The sequence below is a fragment of the Erythrolamprus reginae genome, chromosome 4 (assembly GCF_031021105.1).
Source record: "Erythrolamprus reginae isolate rEryReg1 chromosome 4, rEryReg1.hap1, whole genome shotgun sequence".
NCBI lineage: Eukaryota > Metazoa > Chordata > Lepidosauria > Squamata > Dipsadidae > Erythrolamprus > Erythrolamprus reginae.
The window spans coordinates 41528439-41547913 of record NC_091953.1 but is presented as its reverse complement, the minus strand read 5'-3'; the positions used below and the strand labels follow the sequence as shown (position 1 = coordinate 41547913).

Below are 19475 nucleotides of genomic sequence, written 5' to 3'. Positions count from 1 at the left end.
AATTATTCAGCACAATGACTTTCTGTACAAAAAACTTTAGTTTATTTTATAATTGAAAACATCAATTTGTGTTCCAAATAATACAATATAGATGAAATCTATAACTAAAGAGTATACAATATCAGAATTTCTTTCATAGCCTGTTTTTGATTAATTTACATTATTTTAGCAAATTTCAAAAATATATCTGATCAGTCTACCCTGTGGTTTCCACTACTTATTGTATTATTGTCTTGAATGCCTAGCATCCATTTGTACTTTTTAATGTAAATCTATATACATATATACTATGTGTGTGTGTGTATATTTATCTCATGTATCTGGGTGCATCTGCCTATTTATATCAGAATTTTATAATGATTTTGTTAAGCCTTATAATTACAATATTAAAAACTAAACATTACAATGCAAACTAAAAAAAGAAAGAAAAAATGATTCTGCAGAAAAGAAAAAATACAAGTGAAATAAAAATAAGAATATAGTAAAGAAAAGAAAAGATTTAAAAAAAATATATTATTTATTAGATTTGTATGCCGCCCCTCTCCGCAGACTTAGGGCGGATCAGAGCAGTAATAAAACAATATACAGTAACAAATCTAATATTAAAAGTCTCAAATAACAAATCTAATATTAAAAGTCTAAAACCCCACTATTTAAAAAGCATACACACAAACATACCATACATAAAACTACATAGGCAAGGGGAGATATCACTAAAAGTTGTTATGGAAGTTTAGTGAATTGGTAGTATCTATCAGAGTTGACTATATGGTGACATCTGCAATGGACTAGAAAGTTATTGCTGAATTAATGGCTGCCCACTAATGGACGCTTCTTGATGTTGCTTCTCATTTTTTTTGTAAAGTGAAAGCCCAATTATTGCTCCCCTTGGAAGAAGAACCACTCAATATATTTGGTACATGCTTTAGGTTAGTAAACATGTTCCAAATTATATATCTAAATGATTCTCAAGAAAGAACTACCCAAAGATGAAATTCGTAATATTGCTAAAGCCATGATGGAAGGATCAAATATTTCCATAGTTAAATTCTCCTTCCTCTTTATAGAGCTATGATTTTTCTTTCAAAATGAAAAATACCAACAAGGTACCTTTTTCCCTTCAATTTCATATTCCCTCTTTCTCTAAATTCCCAAGTACACCAAACCAGCAGTGGGTTGCTCCTGGTTTGGACTGGTTCTTAGAACCAGTAGCAGCAGCGGTGGTGGGAAGCTTCACCCACCATCATTGGATACTTCTGCTCATGCAGAATGAACCCGTAGCAAAGTAATTCAGAACCCAATACTGACACATAACACTCCATTTGCCTAAGGTCTTTTAATTATTCTTACCTTATATTTTCTCTTTGTTTAGCTAAACCTATGCAATCATTGTTCATAAAAACACAGCTAAGCTAGATTGGGCTACAGGCTTAGCTCCATTTGTTAGTAGTGATCTATATGATTAACCTCTATTTTCAACTTGCATAAGCTAATTGAATTCATTCTGGAAGTTGATTGAAAAATCATTAAGATATAATCAAAACACTTCTTATCCTTCTCTGTCTATGAATAAATTACTTCTCTCTTAAGAAAACCTATTGCATTTGTATTTACTGGGTAAATTAATCAAGATATACTGTTGTCAATATCAAATTCTTCAAGATATGTATCAGAGGAGACAACATTGTAGTATTCAAATGATGGCTAAGAGAAAATAAAAATAAAACCAATAAATATCAACATAAAGTTCTTAGTCACTGTGAGAATAAAATCAGAAATGGACAGTAATGTTAAAATATATTTATAGCATGCAAATAATATGCCTCCTCTTGCTCATGATAGCTTGTTAATTAAACTTAGAGCACTGTTCGTTATTTATTTTGTTTTATTACAAATTAATATTGACCTAATCCCTTTTCAACTGTTCCTCATAAGACTTGCTTTCCAAATCTGTTAATATGTTGGGAGTTTTCTTTTGAATTCATTTCAGTTTTTGCCCAGAAATGGACATAATAATCTAATTGTAATCTAACCTATTGAAGTCCTGGATTAGTTACTAGCAATTAGTACCCTTAGGAAAGAGCCGAGGTGGCACAGCAGGTAGAGTACAGTACTGCAGGCCACCAAAGCTGACTGTAGATCTGCAAGTCAGCTGTTTAAATCTCATCACCGGCTCAAGGTTGACTCAGCCTTCCATCCTTCCGAGATGGGTAAAATGAGGACCTGGATTGTGGGGGCAATAGCCTAGCTCTGTTAAAGATGTGCTATTGCTAACATGTTGTAAGCTGCCCTGAGTCTAAGGAGAAGGGTGGCATAAAAAATCAAACAAACAAACAGGCAAGTAAGTAAGTAAGTAAGTAAGTAAGTAAGTAAGTAAGTAAGTAAGTAAGTAAGTAAGTAAGTAAATAAATAAATAAATAAATAAATAAATAAATAAATAAATAAATAAATAAGCAAACAAGCATTTAAGGGAATCAAGTCGATTTTGTCAAGTAACATTTGGGAAAAAAGTGTTGGTTAAGTTTTTAGTCCATTACGGTAGTTCCTCCTCACCAAATATTTTCACTTGAGTGGCACTTTCCTGAATTCTCCCGGAGAGAGTGGCAATTGAACAGACAAACTTCTTGCCATCATCAATAACTGTCACTGGAGAAATCAATAATGCATTTTTTGAACTCATTTGGATTCTGTCCTTGTATACAGTGGAAGAGACTGCGTAGCCTTGAAGGTAGTAGGACGGTTTCTTGATTAGGATCTCTTCATTTCCATTTTCTTTCTGCTAGAAATGGGAGATACATCAATGATGCCTTGCCAAGAAAAAGCATGAATTATCATAATTTCTTTCTTTTTAATGTAACCGAAGATGCTGATATAATAGCAATTGTACAACTGGGAGCGGTGAATCACTGATCCTTCCTTCCTATAAGAGCTACTAGCTATTAGGTAACCTATCTCCCTCTCTGCTACCTTCTCAGATTGAAGCACATAGGCTTCAATCAGGTCCTCCATTCTGGAAGGAAAATACTGACTGCTGATTGCCTAGACCTGTGATGTTGAATCCATGGCACACGTGCCACAGGTGGCATGTGGAGCCATATCAAAGGGCATGTGAGGGGTTGACCTATGTGCGTTCTAGCCAGCTGTTTTTCAGCCTTGGGAAAGATGGTTTCACCTTCCAGATGCTTCAGGGTGCAAAAAACCCGCCCAATGAACAAAGTGGTAGTTTGGAAAATATACTTCCAGTTTGCCCGTTGTGCTGTTTTTTGCACTTTGGGGCTTCAGGAGCTTCCCTGAACCCTCTGGAGTGCAAAAACCTGGAAGTGCATTTTCGAAACTTCCGATTAGTCCTTTGGCTTGTTTTTTGCATGCCAGGGCTTCAGGAAGCTTCCCTGAACCCTCCGGAGTGCAAAAACCTGGAAGTGCATTTTCGAAACTTCCGGTTTGTCCTATGGGTGGTTTTTTGCACTCCAGGGCTTCAGGAAGCCTCCCTGAACCCCCTGGAAAACAAAAATACAGCACAATGGGCAAACTGGAAGTCTGTTTTTTTTAAACTTCCAGTTTGCCCATTTGCCTGTTTTTTCAAGTCCCAGTGTTCAGCGAGGCCTGTACGCATGCGTGGGGATGTGTGGATTGTGTGCATGCACAGGGGCAGCCTGTACACATGTATGGGGGAGAGAAGTGGTGTGGGCATGTGAACATCCAAAAAAGGTTCACCATCACTGGGCTAGACTGTCTAACAGCCAGCCCTTTTAAAGAGAGCCGCCAGACAGTCCATCATCTACTGTATATTTCACAATCTGTCTCAAGAACAGTCCCTTTCTGTTATAAATTTCACAGAATTGATACCTAATTCTGATAGAAAATAGATCTGGGACTGCAGAATGAAAAAAATATATCCTTCTCTGTAGAAATTATAAATAATGTTTACTTAGAAATAGAATAAAATAGCAAGCTTCTCTGACAATAGTACTGAATAGTCTGCAAGCAAATGTAGAATTTTTTTCTCTTGAGAACCTGTGTTTGAGTGTGAGTCTCTCTGTTCATGCCCACAAACCCACATAAACATACAATAGTCAGTGATGGTCTGACAATTTCCAAAATCTCAAGCTTCAGAAGCTGTAGTGGCTGAAGTAATGACTAATATTAATACCTGGCTCCAGTTTGAAAGTTCCCTGACATATTTTGCACTGCTAAAGTTCTTAAAGTTCAAAGGACAAATCAAACCTAATGACAAAATGATTTGATTCAGTAATTGTACGTAAATATTAAAACTGTATTGGGATGAAGTGGAAATTTGCAGAACTGCAATGCAAGAATAAAATTTTCTAGACCCAAAAAAGGCAGAATTATAGAATTGCCAGCTCCATGCACAGGGACATCTGAGGCAGATGGACAAATATTATGTGTCAAATTAGCAGGTATAACCAGACCAGAGTAACCAAAGCTCCATCCATTTTTATGTAAATATGATTCATATTTGACACATTAAAACAAAGGGTGGGACCTTATTGCCCAGATACATCGTTTGTTTGTTTTTGGAATTGTTGACATCCCCTTCCTCTCTTTGGACTAGTTCATGGCAGTGATATGATTAAATGCTAATAAAAAATGGAGCTGGATTTTTTGGGCCCTTTTAAATAACTGGGAAGGTTTAAAAAAAACCCCTTAAATTCCATGGAGATTCATTGAAGAAGCTTATATAAATTTGGATGTCTCAAAATAAAAATCTATTAGGAACAGCCATATACATATAGCGCTAATATGCATGCTAGATAATTTATATGAAATATTTTCAGTAAACTGTTGCTAAGAAAAATAACTGCAGTTTAAAATTACTGTTATTAGAATATGAGATGCTTTGATTCATATCAGATAACTTGTAAACATGAGTAATCCATGAGGAATATGAGCTCTTTAATATTACAGCTTTCCAAAGTCACAGCCTTCAGAGTAAATTTAGTTTTAATAACAATTTTCCAGCTATTTTAGAAAGCAAAATAACAAATAAGATATATTCTGACAGGATTGGTAAAGCTGCTTTGATATTGGTGTCTACTAATACCCTTATTTTATTGAGAAAACATTACTTACCAATAACCACGTTACAGAAGCATTTATCAGGTTTATAAACTGAGGCATATTGTTCATGCATGGAATTTCTAAGCTCTGGTTGAATAAAGCTTGTAACACAGAATTCTTGTAATCTTTTATCAAGCAGGAAAAAAAAGAATATTATGTAAACAATATCAATGTACAGTGCATGTAAAATTCTGCAAGTCCTATTGTTTAGTAGATTCATCTGTATTGTGAATATAAAAGAATAGCTCTCTAAAATAGGAAGAGAATGGAAAACAGTTCAAAGAAAACTACAAAGAGAGAGGTCAGTGATTTCTTGATATTTCAAGATTTAAAATGTTTTGCTTAGAACACAACAACTTTAATTTTGTAACTCTTTCATCTGCTACTGCCATAAGGAGATAAACATAATTTATTTTGGGATTGCAAACATATTTTAGGCTCTAAAATAGATTTATGCATATAGTGAAAGCAGCGTCTTCTTTAGGAGTTTAGGAGTTTATGCAGAGTTTATTAAATAGCATTAAAAATCTAAAATGCTATTTAGGCATTATACTCATAGTAACTCTAGTTTAGTCTAATTAGTGTTATAGGAATGAACTTGGGCAATATCAAAAATCCCTTTCTTTCCTCTAATATACAGTACTTTCAAAATTATCAGAAATATTTGCTTCCAATTTTATGCTTTGTGTTGTTAGTACACACAATATTTCATCCCCCCCCCACCAAATTGGCAGTTAAAGAAATTAAGTGGAAAGAAAGTTTCTTGAGTAGGATTTCCCCTTTTTGTTGACAGTAACGTTACTTATAATGTCTCCCCTAGGACTGAATAGAAAGTCCAGGTGACTGCATACATCTAAAAGGGAAAACATTCTTATTACATACTGTAATAAAGATACAGCAAATGTAGTATTTCCTGCATGAGAATCTTATGAAATTAATGTTCTCTTTGAAAGGAATTTCAAAGCTAATTCTCTTTCATTAAATTTTTAAAAATCAGAGAATTTCTATGCCTAACAGTAATATCTAAAAGCTACTTAAGCTTGTTTCAGCTTTTGTGTTAAACTGGTTTGGAAGCAAAATAAGATTAGAAACGTATAAAGAAACCTCATCTAATTAGTAAACATTCTAGGCAGACAAATGGAAAAGAATGAAGACCACTGGCTTACATTAAAGTTAAATGACTCAATATTTAAGAAAACCTTGCATTTTAATAATGGCGTGTAAATCTTGTTGTCGTCTTTCCTTGTTTTGTTTTTATTTGTTTATGGTAATGCTTTTTCCCTTTACTTTTAACTAGTTATCACTCTCTAAAGATCTGGGGATTGATATTAAGCCATATGGGCATCCTTGACTTACAATCATTCCTTTAGGGCAGGAGTCCCCAAACTTGGCAACTTCAAGACTTATGGACTTCAACTCCCAGAATTGTTCTAGCCAGGAAGTCAACAGGTGTTAAAGTTGCCAAGGTTGAATACCTCTTCTGTTTGAAGACCTCTTCTGTTTGAAGACCTCTTCAGACCTCTGTTTGAACTTATAACGGCACTGAAAATAGGGAGTTATGATCATTTTTCAAGCTTATGACTATTGCAGCAACTCTGTGATCACTTGATCAAAAATTGGATGCTTGATATTAAGCCAGATGGGCAACTGGCATGTATTTATGATGGTTGCAGTATCCTAGGGCCAAGTGATCACCTTTTGTGACCTTCTGATCAGCAAAGTCAAAGGGGAAGCAAGATTCACTGTCATGTTACTAATTAAACAACTGCCCTGATTTACTTAATAACTGTGGAAAGAAAAAGTGTAAAATGGGCTAAAACTTACTTAACTTGCTTAGCAAAGGAAATGTTCTGCTCAATTGTGATCATAAATCACAAGCCTTCCTACATTATCCTTTGGTACAATGTTATATTTTATTACTGCTTAGTATTCTACTTCTTTCAACTCAATTATAAACATGTTCCATTCTGGTTAAAAAGTTGAATCTAAATGAATCTGAATTTTATAATTACTTTAAAAAAATATTTTTACCAATAAGGGCCACAGAGAAATAAAATGTAATGATGTTATACAGTAGACAGGAATAAGAAATTTGTGAACAATATTTATCAGACTGTTTCACTTGTAATAATAGCAGTGTTGATAGTCACAGTGTATCAGAAAACTAAGAGATAAACATAGTGACAAGACCAACAGCCTCTGCAAGGTGGACTTTCTTGTTTTTCTTTGAAGATGTTTTGTTTCTCATCCAAGAAGTTTCTTCAACTCTGACTGAAACTATAGTTGCCTTTTGAAAAAACATATTTGGGACAACCGTGACTTGGATGACTGAAAATCTCCATAGGCATCGATCGATCAAGCTGTTTCTGGCAATCACAGCATAAAGTATACATATTACAAACAAAATTGCCTTTATCTTTTTTTCCTAAATGAATGCCTATCATAGCATAGTCCTGCCTACTAGCATAAGAAACAGACTTCTCATAAACCAGGCAGCATGAAAGGAAATGGAATAAACAAATTAAATACTGAAACATCAGTTGAGAGCAGATGGTCATCTTACACTGCATAAATAACAGCATCCTATCAATAACTTAAAGCAGAAATTAAAATAAACAACTATAAACTCATTAAGGCATTAACAATTACCATCAAAATTGCTATACAAAAACAAATTGAAATAAAGAAAAATAAAACTGTAAACCAAATTGTTGAAGCTAGTCTGAATAGGAAAAAGATAAAATTGAACTAGAATGGAAGGCAAATATCTCCAGCCATTTACTTAACTTCTTCGGAACAGAATATACTCCAGCAAGGACTAAATTACAACACAGAGAATGCCAACTACTAAAATTCTTTGAATACTATAACATCACTCAAAACAATTGATGACCAGCAATAAAATACAGTAAACCCCTGATCAAATGGGAATAGAACCATCAGGGTAGAAAAAAAGATTAAAGAAAGATTTTAAAAACATTACAAACTAACCAAATTATCTCCAAACTTGTAATAAATTATGCACACAATTAACTTTGAGAAAACATAGTGCATCCAAAAAGCAAAAGAAAAATGGTAAGAATACCTACCAGCTCACAAACACAGTGGAAAAACTGAACAACCAAGACTAGAAAACCCTCAACAATATCAAATAAAGGACCTATCACAAAAGAATAATGTTGTATGGAAAGCAACTGTGGACTAGTCCATGCATTCTTCTATGGTTACCCTGAATACATAAGCTTGGCAGATTTATGTCTCATTTCATAAGCAGCTTTAACTAGGGAACATGCCTCCTCTGTTGTAGTACCTAACCTCTGGAAAAATCTGCCTCAGTATTCAGATTAATCTCAGCTCTACTAATACCATATTTAATTTTTTAAAAAAGACATTAGCTCTGAGATAGACTCGTGTTTTTTCCATTTGGTGTATAGATCTGTCTGGGTGATGATTTATGGTACCACAATTAAATTTGAGAACTAATCTGATTTACTTTTTGTGTCCCAAGTGTTTTGGATGGAAGTGGTGCTGTGGACAGTGTTCCCTCTAATTTTTTGGGGGGGTGGGCGGAAAAGTATAGTGTCTGAGCGGCAGTCCCTTTGGGACTGGGCGGCACAGAAATAATAAATAAATAAATAAATAAACAAATAAACAAACAAACAAATAAATAAAAAACCCACCCTGTTTTGCCTCAGAGAATTTCAAAATAAAATACTATACTGTGTGTCTATAACAGTGAGCTCATAATAGGGCAACTCTATCAATATCAAAATGCCACTTAAATAGTTGAGCTAGTTTCAAACTAGATTTTGATTTTCTTTCTCTCTTCCTTACTCCCATTCTTTTTCTTTCTCTTTTACTTCCTCTCTTTTTTCTATCTGTTTCTCTCTCTTCCTCTCTTCCTCTCTCTCTCCTTCCCTCTCACTCTTTCCCTCTCGGCTTCTGGGCAGGTTTGGAAAACTCTGAGTTGATTATGATTTTTAAGTGAGCCATTGCTCACTGCTCAGCTTAGAGGGAACTATGGCTGTGGACTATCTTGATTTTAGCAAAGCTTTTTGTTATGTACTGACAGTTATACAGATTTCACACAGGTCCAGCATTTGAGCAGGAGAATACTCAACGCTATTGGTTGTTGTGTCTGACAAGGACAAACTGTCAAACTACATGTTGCTGGTTGTCTTCAGCAGTTGCTGAGTAAAGAGCTATTCTGAATTCTGTTTCCTGTCATCATTCGCACAGTCTAACACTTTTGATATGGTTCCACATAACCAGTTCATAAAAATGCTGTACAGGCTAGGGCAGTGATGGCGAACCTATGGCACGGGTGCCACAGATGGCACGCGGAGCCATATCTGCTGGCATGTGAGCTATTTACTTACTTACTTACTTACTTACTTACTTACTTACTTACTTACTTACTTACTTACTTATTTAGTCCAATACACAATGAGAGTTTTAGTGGGTATATATATCAATAAAATTAACTGCCTTGGAAATGGCTGTGGGTTGGGCCGAGAGGCAAATAAGGAGCTGTGATGTTCCTTCAATACACCAGGGTGATTCGACACAAAAATATGTAACCCTTCCTTGGTGCAGAGCTGAAGGGATTGGATACTGTAGCCTAGAGGATAATTCTCTGCCTTACAAGGCAAAGGTTGCAGGTTCAAGTCCCAGTGGGTATGGCTAGCTGATGAGGCCAAAATAAGGCCGAAATAGATCTATCCTAGTCTCCCTTAATTTTCAAATTCAGCAAAAAAAAACCCCACATGTGAGATATATCTATCATCTATCTATCTATCTATCTATCTATCTATCTATCTATCTATCTATCTATCTATCTATCTATCTACACACACACACACACACACACACACAGTAAAATACATGATGAAGGTTATAGAGGAGATACTCATAGTAAAATATATCTATGAAAGAATAGAAAAGAAGATATAGTAATAGAACATATCAATGAAAGAATAGAAGAAGAGATATAGGAATAGAAGAAAGGTATAGGAGATATAGGAGAGCAATAGGACAGGGGACAGAAGGCACTCTAGTGCACTTGTACTCGCCCCTTACTGACCTCTTAGGAATCTGGATAGGTCAACCGTAGATAATCTAAGGGTAAAGTGTTGGGGGTTTGGGGATGACACTATGGAGTCCGGTAATGAGTTCCATGCTTCGACAACTCGGTTACTGAAGTCATATTTTTTACAGTCAAGTTGTTGTTGCCCTAGCTCAGCTCCAACATGCATGTGTGTGCTGACCAGCTGATTTTTTGGCACTCACAGAGACTCTGGAAGGGTATTTTTGGCTTCCAGAGAGCCTCCAGGGGGATGGGGGAAGGCGTTTTTACCCTTCCTGACTCCAGGGAAGCATTTGGAGCCTGGGGAGGATGAAACATGAACCTACTGGGCCCATCAGAAGTTGGGAAACAGGCCATTTCTGGCCTACAGAGGGCCTCCAGGGGGTAGGGGAAGCTGTTTTCGCCCTCCCCAGGTATTGAATTATGAATGTGGGCACTCGTGCATGTGCGATAATGCACGGACATGCTTTTTTGGCCTCCGAGGGAAAAAAGGTTCGCCATCACAGGGCTAGGGCTTAATTACTGGGTGGATCTACCAATGGATAAGCACTAGCAGTTGGCTTAAGGGTAAATCCCAGTGTGTGATTGCTAATGGGTCACTGTCTGAACAGAAAAAGTCTCAAGTAGTATCCCACAAGACTCAGTACTAGGTCCTGTTCAGTTCAGTGTGTTTATAAGTGATATATAACAGAAGGATCTTTTTGTTGATGACATGAAGGTGGGTACTAGAATTGATTTCCTGGGTATATTTGTAATAGCCATTTTAGATAATTATCTAATTGAATTCTTGGTTATAATGATGCTAAATTCTGATCTTAAGTTTTACAACATTCCCACTACTACCTGATATTGCCAGACTGTAGGAACTCTTTTGCTTAGTAGCAATAACACTTAGACTTGTATACCATCCCACACTGCTTTACAGCCCTCTATAAGCAATTTACAGAGTCAGCTTATTGACCCCAACAATCTTGATCCTCATTTTACTGACCTTGGAAGGATGGAAGACTATGTCAACCTTGAGCCAGTAAAAATCCAACTGCCGAACTGCTGGCAACCGGCAGTCAGCAGAATTAGCTTGCAGTACTGCTTTCTAACCACTATGCCATTTAATACTAGACCTCTGGTCCCAGTTTTGTCTTAATGCCTCCCCCCCCACGCATTTGTAGTATTTCTTTACAGTTTCTGCATAAGAATCATTTGTAATCCTTATCAGTTTATAACAGTGATGGCAAACTTTTTTCAGCTCAAGTGCCAAAAGGGTGTGTGCGCACACGATAGCGTGCAATAGTGTGCAATAGCGTGCACACGTGTTTCCACACCCATAATGCAATGCCCTGAACATGTGCACAACCCCCCCGCTCCCCTATACTTACTTACTTACTTACTTACTTACTTACTTACTTACTTACTTACTTATTTATTTATTCGATTTTTATGCCGCCCTTCTCCTTAGACTTAGGGCGGCTTACAACATGTTAGCAATAGCACTTTTTAACAGAGCAAGGCTATTTCCCCCACAATCCGGGTCCTCATTTTACCCACCTCGGAAGGATGGAAGGCTGAGTCAACCTTGAGCCGGTGATGAGATTTGAACCGCTGACCTTCAGATCTACAAGTCAGCTTCAGTGGCCTGCAGTACAGCACTATACCTGCTGCGCCACCCTGGCTCATATTAAGCATGTGTAGCTGATAATAGAGCTCCGGATTGATTTGGAGCTCTGTTATTGGCTGCAGAGACCTTTAGAAAAGGCTTTTAGGAAAGGCCTCTGCAGCTGATAACAGAGCTCTGGATCAATCCAGAGCTCTGTTATCGGCTACACAGGCTTTCAGGAAAGTGTTCCTGGCTGCAGAAGAAATGGGCTCAGATGTGAGAGGCCTGGCTGCAAATGTCCAAAGCCGAAGACGTTCCTGAAGACCCCTGACAGTGAAAAGGAAGCTGAGGGTGAGCATACAAGTAAATTTCTGTTTGGTCTGTTGGCCCATTTTTTTCATGGGGAGCTGAAAAGAAGAGCGAAAATCAACTGGCCAGTGTGCCAGAGTTTGTATAGGGCAATGTCTTGCCTTTCCTCAGATATGGTTTCATGTGCCACTGTGCCATTCATGCCACAATTTTGCCCTCACTGGTTTATATCATTTACAAAAAAATAGTTGTAACACAAACACACATGCAATTAATAGGACCATAAAAATAAAAAGAGTAGAACTTGAAAGTCATGTTGTATACACTGTTTTATGTTGTGTGATGTTAAATGGTTAAAAATCAATAAAAAATATTTAAAAAAAGAAAAAAAAAGAAAGTCATGTTGTATAACCTCAAGTGAATTTTAAGGAAAATGAAGATCAGCAGCAATAACAATATAAAAAGTTTGCTAATAATAAATTGATAATTTGACTTGTATAACGACAACTTTGAGGGTCACGTGCAGATTCTCCCACTCAATTTAGAGTTACTCTACATTAATTTTTTGGTATATTTTTTCCTCATTTTTGTTTAAAAATCTATTACTGTACTTACCTCTTTTCTTAACAAAAAGGCGTATTTTTGAGCTACTTGTTCCAATTGGAAATGTGGTAAAGATACATTCATAGGAGCCAGAGAACTCAGGTGTGACATTCCTTAGTTGTAGAATCCAGTGGTTGCATTCTAGGTTAATCTCTTCGGAAATACTGCTGAAGTTGGTCGAACAATCACGGAAATCTTTTTCAAAACTTGCTGAATTGTTGTAGGCCGCTTCAGAATATTTTGTACCATAGAGAGGGTTATATACAGCTATTATTCTTGATGGACCATCAGAAGATTTAGACCACTGAATCTGTGTTATAAAGGTTCCCTTTTCTTGCAAGATGCTGCATTTCAGAGTCACACTGCTACCAGCCAAAGCAGAGACAGTTTTTTCATTTGTAATTATAACCGCAGAATATCCTAAAAGTCAATATAGTGGGAATGTTATTGCAGTCAGATATAATAGTCATTGCATTAATTTAGCCTTCCCGCTTGGTGTTCTCATTGAAAAAAAATGCTCTATATCCTTATATATATGATTTATAATTTAAAACAGTCATAAATAAATATCATATATTTATATTATTTATGAATGTATATGAAACATTTTGGCTCTGTACAGAGAAAATAACAGTAAATGACAATGGCCCCAAATCATCCAATTATAATGTAAAAGAGAGACATGAGTTATCCTAGTGCTAATCCGGAGCCTTAGCTACTCCATGCTATGGAAGATTGTATTGCTAATAATAAAATAATAAAATAATAATAATAATAATAATAATAATAATAATAATAATAATAATAATTGTTGGAATTGACAAAATCTCCATCTGTCAATTGCAAAAGGCCACTTTACTGGGATCGGCAAACATAATTCGCCGCTACATCACGCAGTCCTAGGTGCTTGGGAAGCGCCCGACTGGTGATGAAATACAAAATCCAGCATAGTGATCTCGTTTGCTGTGTTGTACTGACATAATAATAAATATAAATAATAATAACAGCAACAGCAACAGCAACAACAGAAGGGATCTTGGAGGTGTTCTAGTCTAACTCCTTCCTCCCCATTCGGACCAGTTTGCCTGTACAGGTAGTGACCCACTGGTGACGGCCCAAGGACATCATCAAACCAGAGTGGGTGCTTTTTCTTTTTGGTGAATGAACAAAAGCCAAGTTTCCAACACTGCATATGCAGTGTTTTTTGTTTGTTTTTTTGCAGTTTTCGGCAGGGAGTGGGAGAACACTTTCCTAACTGCTCCCTAAGCAACCTCAGAAGTTTTCAAACTCATCTGGAGAGGCATTTTTTAAAAGAAAATCCTGAAAAAGCTGCAAGACCCAGAACTGACGGTCTCTGGAAAGATGCACATCTCATGGCCCACCCCACCCCCTGCCCCACCTGTTATTCCCAAATTGCACCCCACTGTGAGCATCTCTCAGACATTGTGTGCAGGTAAAACCTCAAACAGTACAGAAAAACGTCTCGTGAGTATGAGGCAATTAACAACTTCTTGCACATGCGAGAAGTTTTTCTTTACTTGTGCAAGGACTGGGAGTTGCTCTGAGGCTCTGAGGAGCAAAACCTCTGCCCACCCCAAATCCCAGCGCTGCAGCAATGGATGAGGTGTTCACGTCAACAGTTTGGTCTCCTGCCATGTTGAAGCAGAGCTCTGGCGGGGCTTGAATCTGCATTACAGGAAGATGTAATGCTCTCTACATGGGGCTACCTTTGAAAAGTGTTCGGAAACTTCAGATTGTGCAGAATGCAGCTGTGAGAGCAGTCATGGGCTTCCCTAGGTATGCCCGTGTTACACCAACACTCCGCAGTCTGCATTGGTTGCCGATCAATTTCCGGTCACAATTCAAAGTGTTGGTTATCACATTTAAAGCCCTTCATGGCATCGGACCAGAATATCTCCGAGACCGCCTTCTGCCGCACGAATCCCAGCGACCGATTAGGTCCGACAGAGTTGGCCTTCTCCAGGTCCTGTCAACTAAACAATGTCAGTTGGAAGAGCCTTCTCTGTGGCGGCCCCGATTCTCTGGAACCAGCTCCCCCCAGAGATTAGAACTGCCCCTACCCTCGCCTTTCGCAAACTCCTTAAAACCCACCTTTGTCGTCAGGCATGGGGGAACTGAAATATCTCCCCAGGGCCTATACAATTTATGTATGGTATGCTTGTGTGTATGTCTGTTTAATAATGGGTTTTTAAATATTTTATATTGTAAATTATTAGATTTGTTATAAACTGTTTTTATTGTGTTGTGAGCTGCCCCGAGTCTACGGAAAGGGGCGGCATACAAATCTAATAAATAAATAAATAAATTAAAAATAAATAAATAAATAAATAAATAAATAAATTCTGCTCCTGGGGTACTCATACGCCAGGCTTCCTCTGGAGACATCCCCCACAACCTTCCTACAATTGTTGAGGAAATCTTTCTTGGTCTGCCAATGCCCCTTCACCTCTTCCCATGTGCAGGTGGGGGGAAAACATCTCAGGGCACCCCGATCCATGTTCCTCAACCAGGAGGCTCCGCTGCTCCCCAAGCAACAGCGCTCTCAGAGGATGATGTTTTGCCCAGCTTCTGAAGTTGCTTCTGAAACATGGAGAATATTAATTTTTTCTCCTCCCCAGTGAGCGGGGAGGAGAAAAAAAGCTGGCAGGCCAGCAGGGTCCAGTTCACAAGCCCTTTCTGGCCCTGACACAGGAACAGCCCAAGCCAGACAGAGCCGAGATGGCCATAGCTAGGCTGCCCAACCCGAGGAACAGGAAAATAGAATTGCAGGCAAGACCACAGGAGGCATAGCTAGACCCATGAGCAACTAGAACCACGGGTACAGATCAGCTTGCTGTGGGCCTGGGATTTGTGGGGCAGAGGTTTTGCTCTCACAATTGTGAGGCAATTAACAACTTCTTGCACTTGCGAGAATTTTTTCTTTACTCTGCAAGAGTTGCTCTGAAGAACAAAACTTCTGACCCCTGAATCCCAGGCTCACAGCCCCACGATCCTGCCAGCTGGCCAGCTTTTCGCTTACTGGGGAGGAAAAAAAAGCCCCTCCATGTTTCGGAATCAACTTTCCAGCTGGGCAAAATATCACCATCTGAGATATCTTGGGGGGAAACCTTCCAGTTGGGGTACATGAATCATAGCGCCCTGAGGTGTTTTTCTTCACCTGAGTATGGGAAGAAGTGAAGGGCACTGGCAGACCAAGAAACCTGTCACTGAAAATTGTAGAAGGAGATGAAGGATGTCTACAGAGAAAGCCTGCAGTGCACGCACCCCAAGAGTGGAGTTTTTCTGCAATGTAGATTCAAGCCCCACTGGAGTTCGGCTTGAATACAGCGGGAGACCAAACTGTTGAATGGCATCCGCTTCTGCTGGTGCAACCACTGTGTCAGGGAAAACAAGCTTTCTTTGCCAGCCTCCCAGCGGGAAAAACATAAATTTTCATGGGTTCTGTGGGCATGGTTAGGTGGGAGGCATGTGACTGAGGGTGTGGGCGTGAGTGACATCAAGTTGGCCATACTTACTCAGTCACATGACCATTAAACAATGCCCACAAAATAAGCCACGCCCACAGAACTGGCAGTAAAAAAAAATGGAACCCACCCTTGGTGGAATCCTGACAAAAACTAAATGAAAATTAAAAATTAATATCAATTCATTAAAATCCTCCTCCTAAAGACTAATATCACATTAGACTTTAACTTTGATGGTATGTCCTCTGGAATCACAATCACAAAAAAATTGCACACAGCCCTGGAATAATAAGAACACCCCCCCCCCTGATTTTTTAAAACACCACCTTTGTTATTTGTATAAATAGCTCAATGTAGTTATGTAATACTCCTTCTTCCTCTTATTTTCTACGCAACAATAATCCTGAGAAAGAATCAGTGGCTGAAAGTATTTGTATTTATTTGTATTTATTAGATTTGTATGCCGCCCCTCTCCGAAAACTCGGGGCGGCTAACAACAACAAAAAAGACAATGTAAACAAATCTAATATTAAAAATAACCCCAATTTAGAGAACCAATCATACATACAAGCATACCATGTATAAATTCTATAAGCCTAGGGGGAAGGGAAAATTTCAATTCCCCCATGCCTGACGACAGAAGTGGGTTTTAAGGAGTTTGCAAAAGGCAAGGAGGGTGGGGGCAACTCTGATATCTGTGGGAAGCTGGTTCCAGAGGGTCGGGGCCGCCACAGAGAAGGCTCTTCTCCTGGGTCCCGTCAAACGACATTGTTTAGTTGATGGGACCCGGCCTGCCTACAGCCTAAATCAGGACTAGAACTCACAACCTTCTCCCTTCTAGTCTGGTCTCTTTTAATTAAACCAAACTGGCTTTGTACTCTTGATATTAAATTTTGCTTTATTCCCAGTTCTAACATGATGGAACCAGACTTTGACTAAAAATTTAAATAAGCAAGTGTACAACAAAAAGATATAAAAAGAGCAATAAAAAGAGACCTGTAAACTCAAATAATGATGTATCTTGTTGGGTATCTTAGTTTCAGGAAGCTGCTATACGTTTGATAAAGTTTGGCACAGGTAATTCTTCCTTGCAAGTATCTTTGGTTCATATGGAGGATTAAAGTGCAATAAGAATAAATATTTTAATAGGTAACTTTTATTAACAGCTCTTTAATTTTTAAAATATGTCACCATTGTTTGTGCTTTTTCTTTCAAGTTAGGAATGTTCTATCAGACCAGTGTTGTTAAGGCTGGCTGACTGTTTGGTCTGTATTTAGGCTAATATCCTATATAGAGAATCATCTGGTTACACTACCTCCTTTTTTTAATTCGATGCATGAGCAGGGGATAAAATCAGACTGTTAGCAGCAAAAACCTTTTTTTTGCATTGATTTAGGTCACATCGTGCTAAATTAAACTGCGTTGTGGGAAGGAGACATCATGTAAGCTTCACTACAATAATGCAGTTAACACAGATAGGCAGTTCATATTTTTATTTGAAAGACATATTCATTAATATTTAGGGCAAAAGCACCAAAAATAACAAATAATTCAAGTAGTAACTGAGTTATTAAGTAAATACTCTCCAAGATCAAGTTTGATTCCTGATGACTTCCTGAACTTCTCCATGTAGCTTCTTTTTAGTTCAGAAATATTTATTTTTATTTATTTATTTACTTACTTATTTTGTCAAGTATGTACAGTGGTACCTATACTTAAGAACGCCTCTACTTAAGAACTTTTCTAGATTAGAACCGGGTGTTCAATATTTTTTTGCATAATAATAATAATAATAATAATAATAATAATAATAATTATTTATTAGACTTGCATGCCGCCCCTCTCCGAAGACTTCGAACAACCATTTTCTACTTAAGAACCCGAGCCTGGAAAAATTTCCAAGGAAATTTGAGAGCGGCACTTAGGCCCGGCCAGTTTCCTGCCATTCCCCCTTTAATCCTGGCCATCTCGGGCTTTTCTGAGCTGCTAGAGGAGCGTTTCGCTGGCACTCTCCCTCTCACCCACCTGGGTTTCTCTCTCTGGCAATTTATGGGAGGCAGCCTCGCACCAGGTGTATGGGAGGCGCGTGCTCCTCTTCGCCACCTCAGAGTCCCTCTTTTTTTTAAGCCTTAAAGTTTTGAATGTTTTGATTCCCCTCACCTCACCTTCTTCCTTCGACAACGACTGTCCTCCTCCTCTTCTTCCTCCTTCTCCTTTCACCCAAATTCCAAGCTTTTGTTTCTTTCCTAATGGGTTTGCAAGCATTATTTGCTTTTACATTGATTCCTATGGGAAAAATTGCTTCTACTTACAAACTTTTCTACTTAAGAATCTGGTCACTGAATGAATTAAGTTCTTAAGTAGTGGTACCACTGTATTTGTAATATACATAGATATAACATTGCTTAGATACATAATATGGGTGCTGATAAGAGGGAATAATTGGACAGGGATGGTAGGCATGCTAATGCTCTTATATATGCCCCTTACTGCCTTTTAGGAACAGTGGAAAACAAAAACAGTTTTGCCTTTGTTTCCTTTGTTTCTTTATTTCCTGGAGGAAGTGGAGAGGGATATATATATATACAGACAGGATTTCCTGATTATCTCTTCAAGGTATTCTCTGAGTCTAAGTTTGCTTAGCTTACTCAGTTATCCACTAACGAGCTGATAATGATTTCATTCTTTAATTAAGAACATTTATAGTTTAATCCCATATAATACCAACAAACTTTTAATTCATCTCTTTTTAGAAAACTCACAATGGAACTAAACTACTTTGGTTCTTAGAAGAACAAACACCTTATAAGAACAAAGATCCAGCAACTTTGAGTCAGAAAATATACTTTTGTATTTAAACAAAAACAATAACCATGTAAACCACGGTACCTTGTGTTGTAACAAGGAACTGAAAAATACAAATTTATAAACCCAGATATCATCATTTTATGGAAAGAACTTACCACTGAGGATACATGCTAGGATGAGTAAATAAGATATCTGAAATCCCATCTTCTGGTGGTATAAAGCATAAATACTGTTAATAACTGTTTGTCTCAGTATTCCGCAATGGATGGTTTCATTTCTTCAACAGTGAAGAACGGCTTTTTATACAGTACTTTCTTTTTTGCAGGGTTTATAAGAAACATGGTTACAGGAAATGAAACCACCCAGTGAGGATGTTTTAAAAATGTAAATCTATTTTGCCTTTAAAAAATTAAAAAAACAAAACCTCATGCTATATTAACCCAAATATTATTGACATTTACAGAGTTTAAGAATTCTGTTCTCAGTAAAACATTCCATAGCAATCAGGAAC

General features: G+C 37.7%; 1 protein-coding gene across 1 annotated transcript in view; it reads right to left on the bottom strand.

The window, feature by feature from the left end:
- Positions 1–19168, bottom strand: part of CD96 (CD96 molecule) — a 42669-nt gene extending 23501 nt beyond the window's left edge. The window contains exons 1-4 of the mRNA XM_070751728.1: positions 19120–19168; positions 12684–13091; positions 5092–5204; positions 2554–2779 (exon numbers count right to left, since the gene is read on the bottom strand). Coding sequence (XP_070607829.1) covers positions 2554–2779; positions 5092–5204; positions 12684–13091; positions 19120–19168 — 796 coding nt within the window. The remainder of the gene's footprint in view (positions 1–2553; positions 2780–5091; positions 5205–12683; positions 13092–19119) is intronic.
- Positions 19169–19475: the final 307 nt, after the last annotated feature.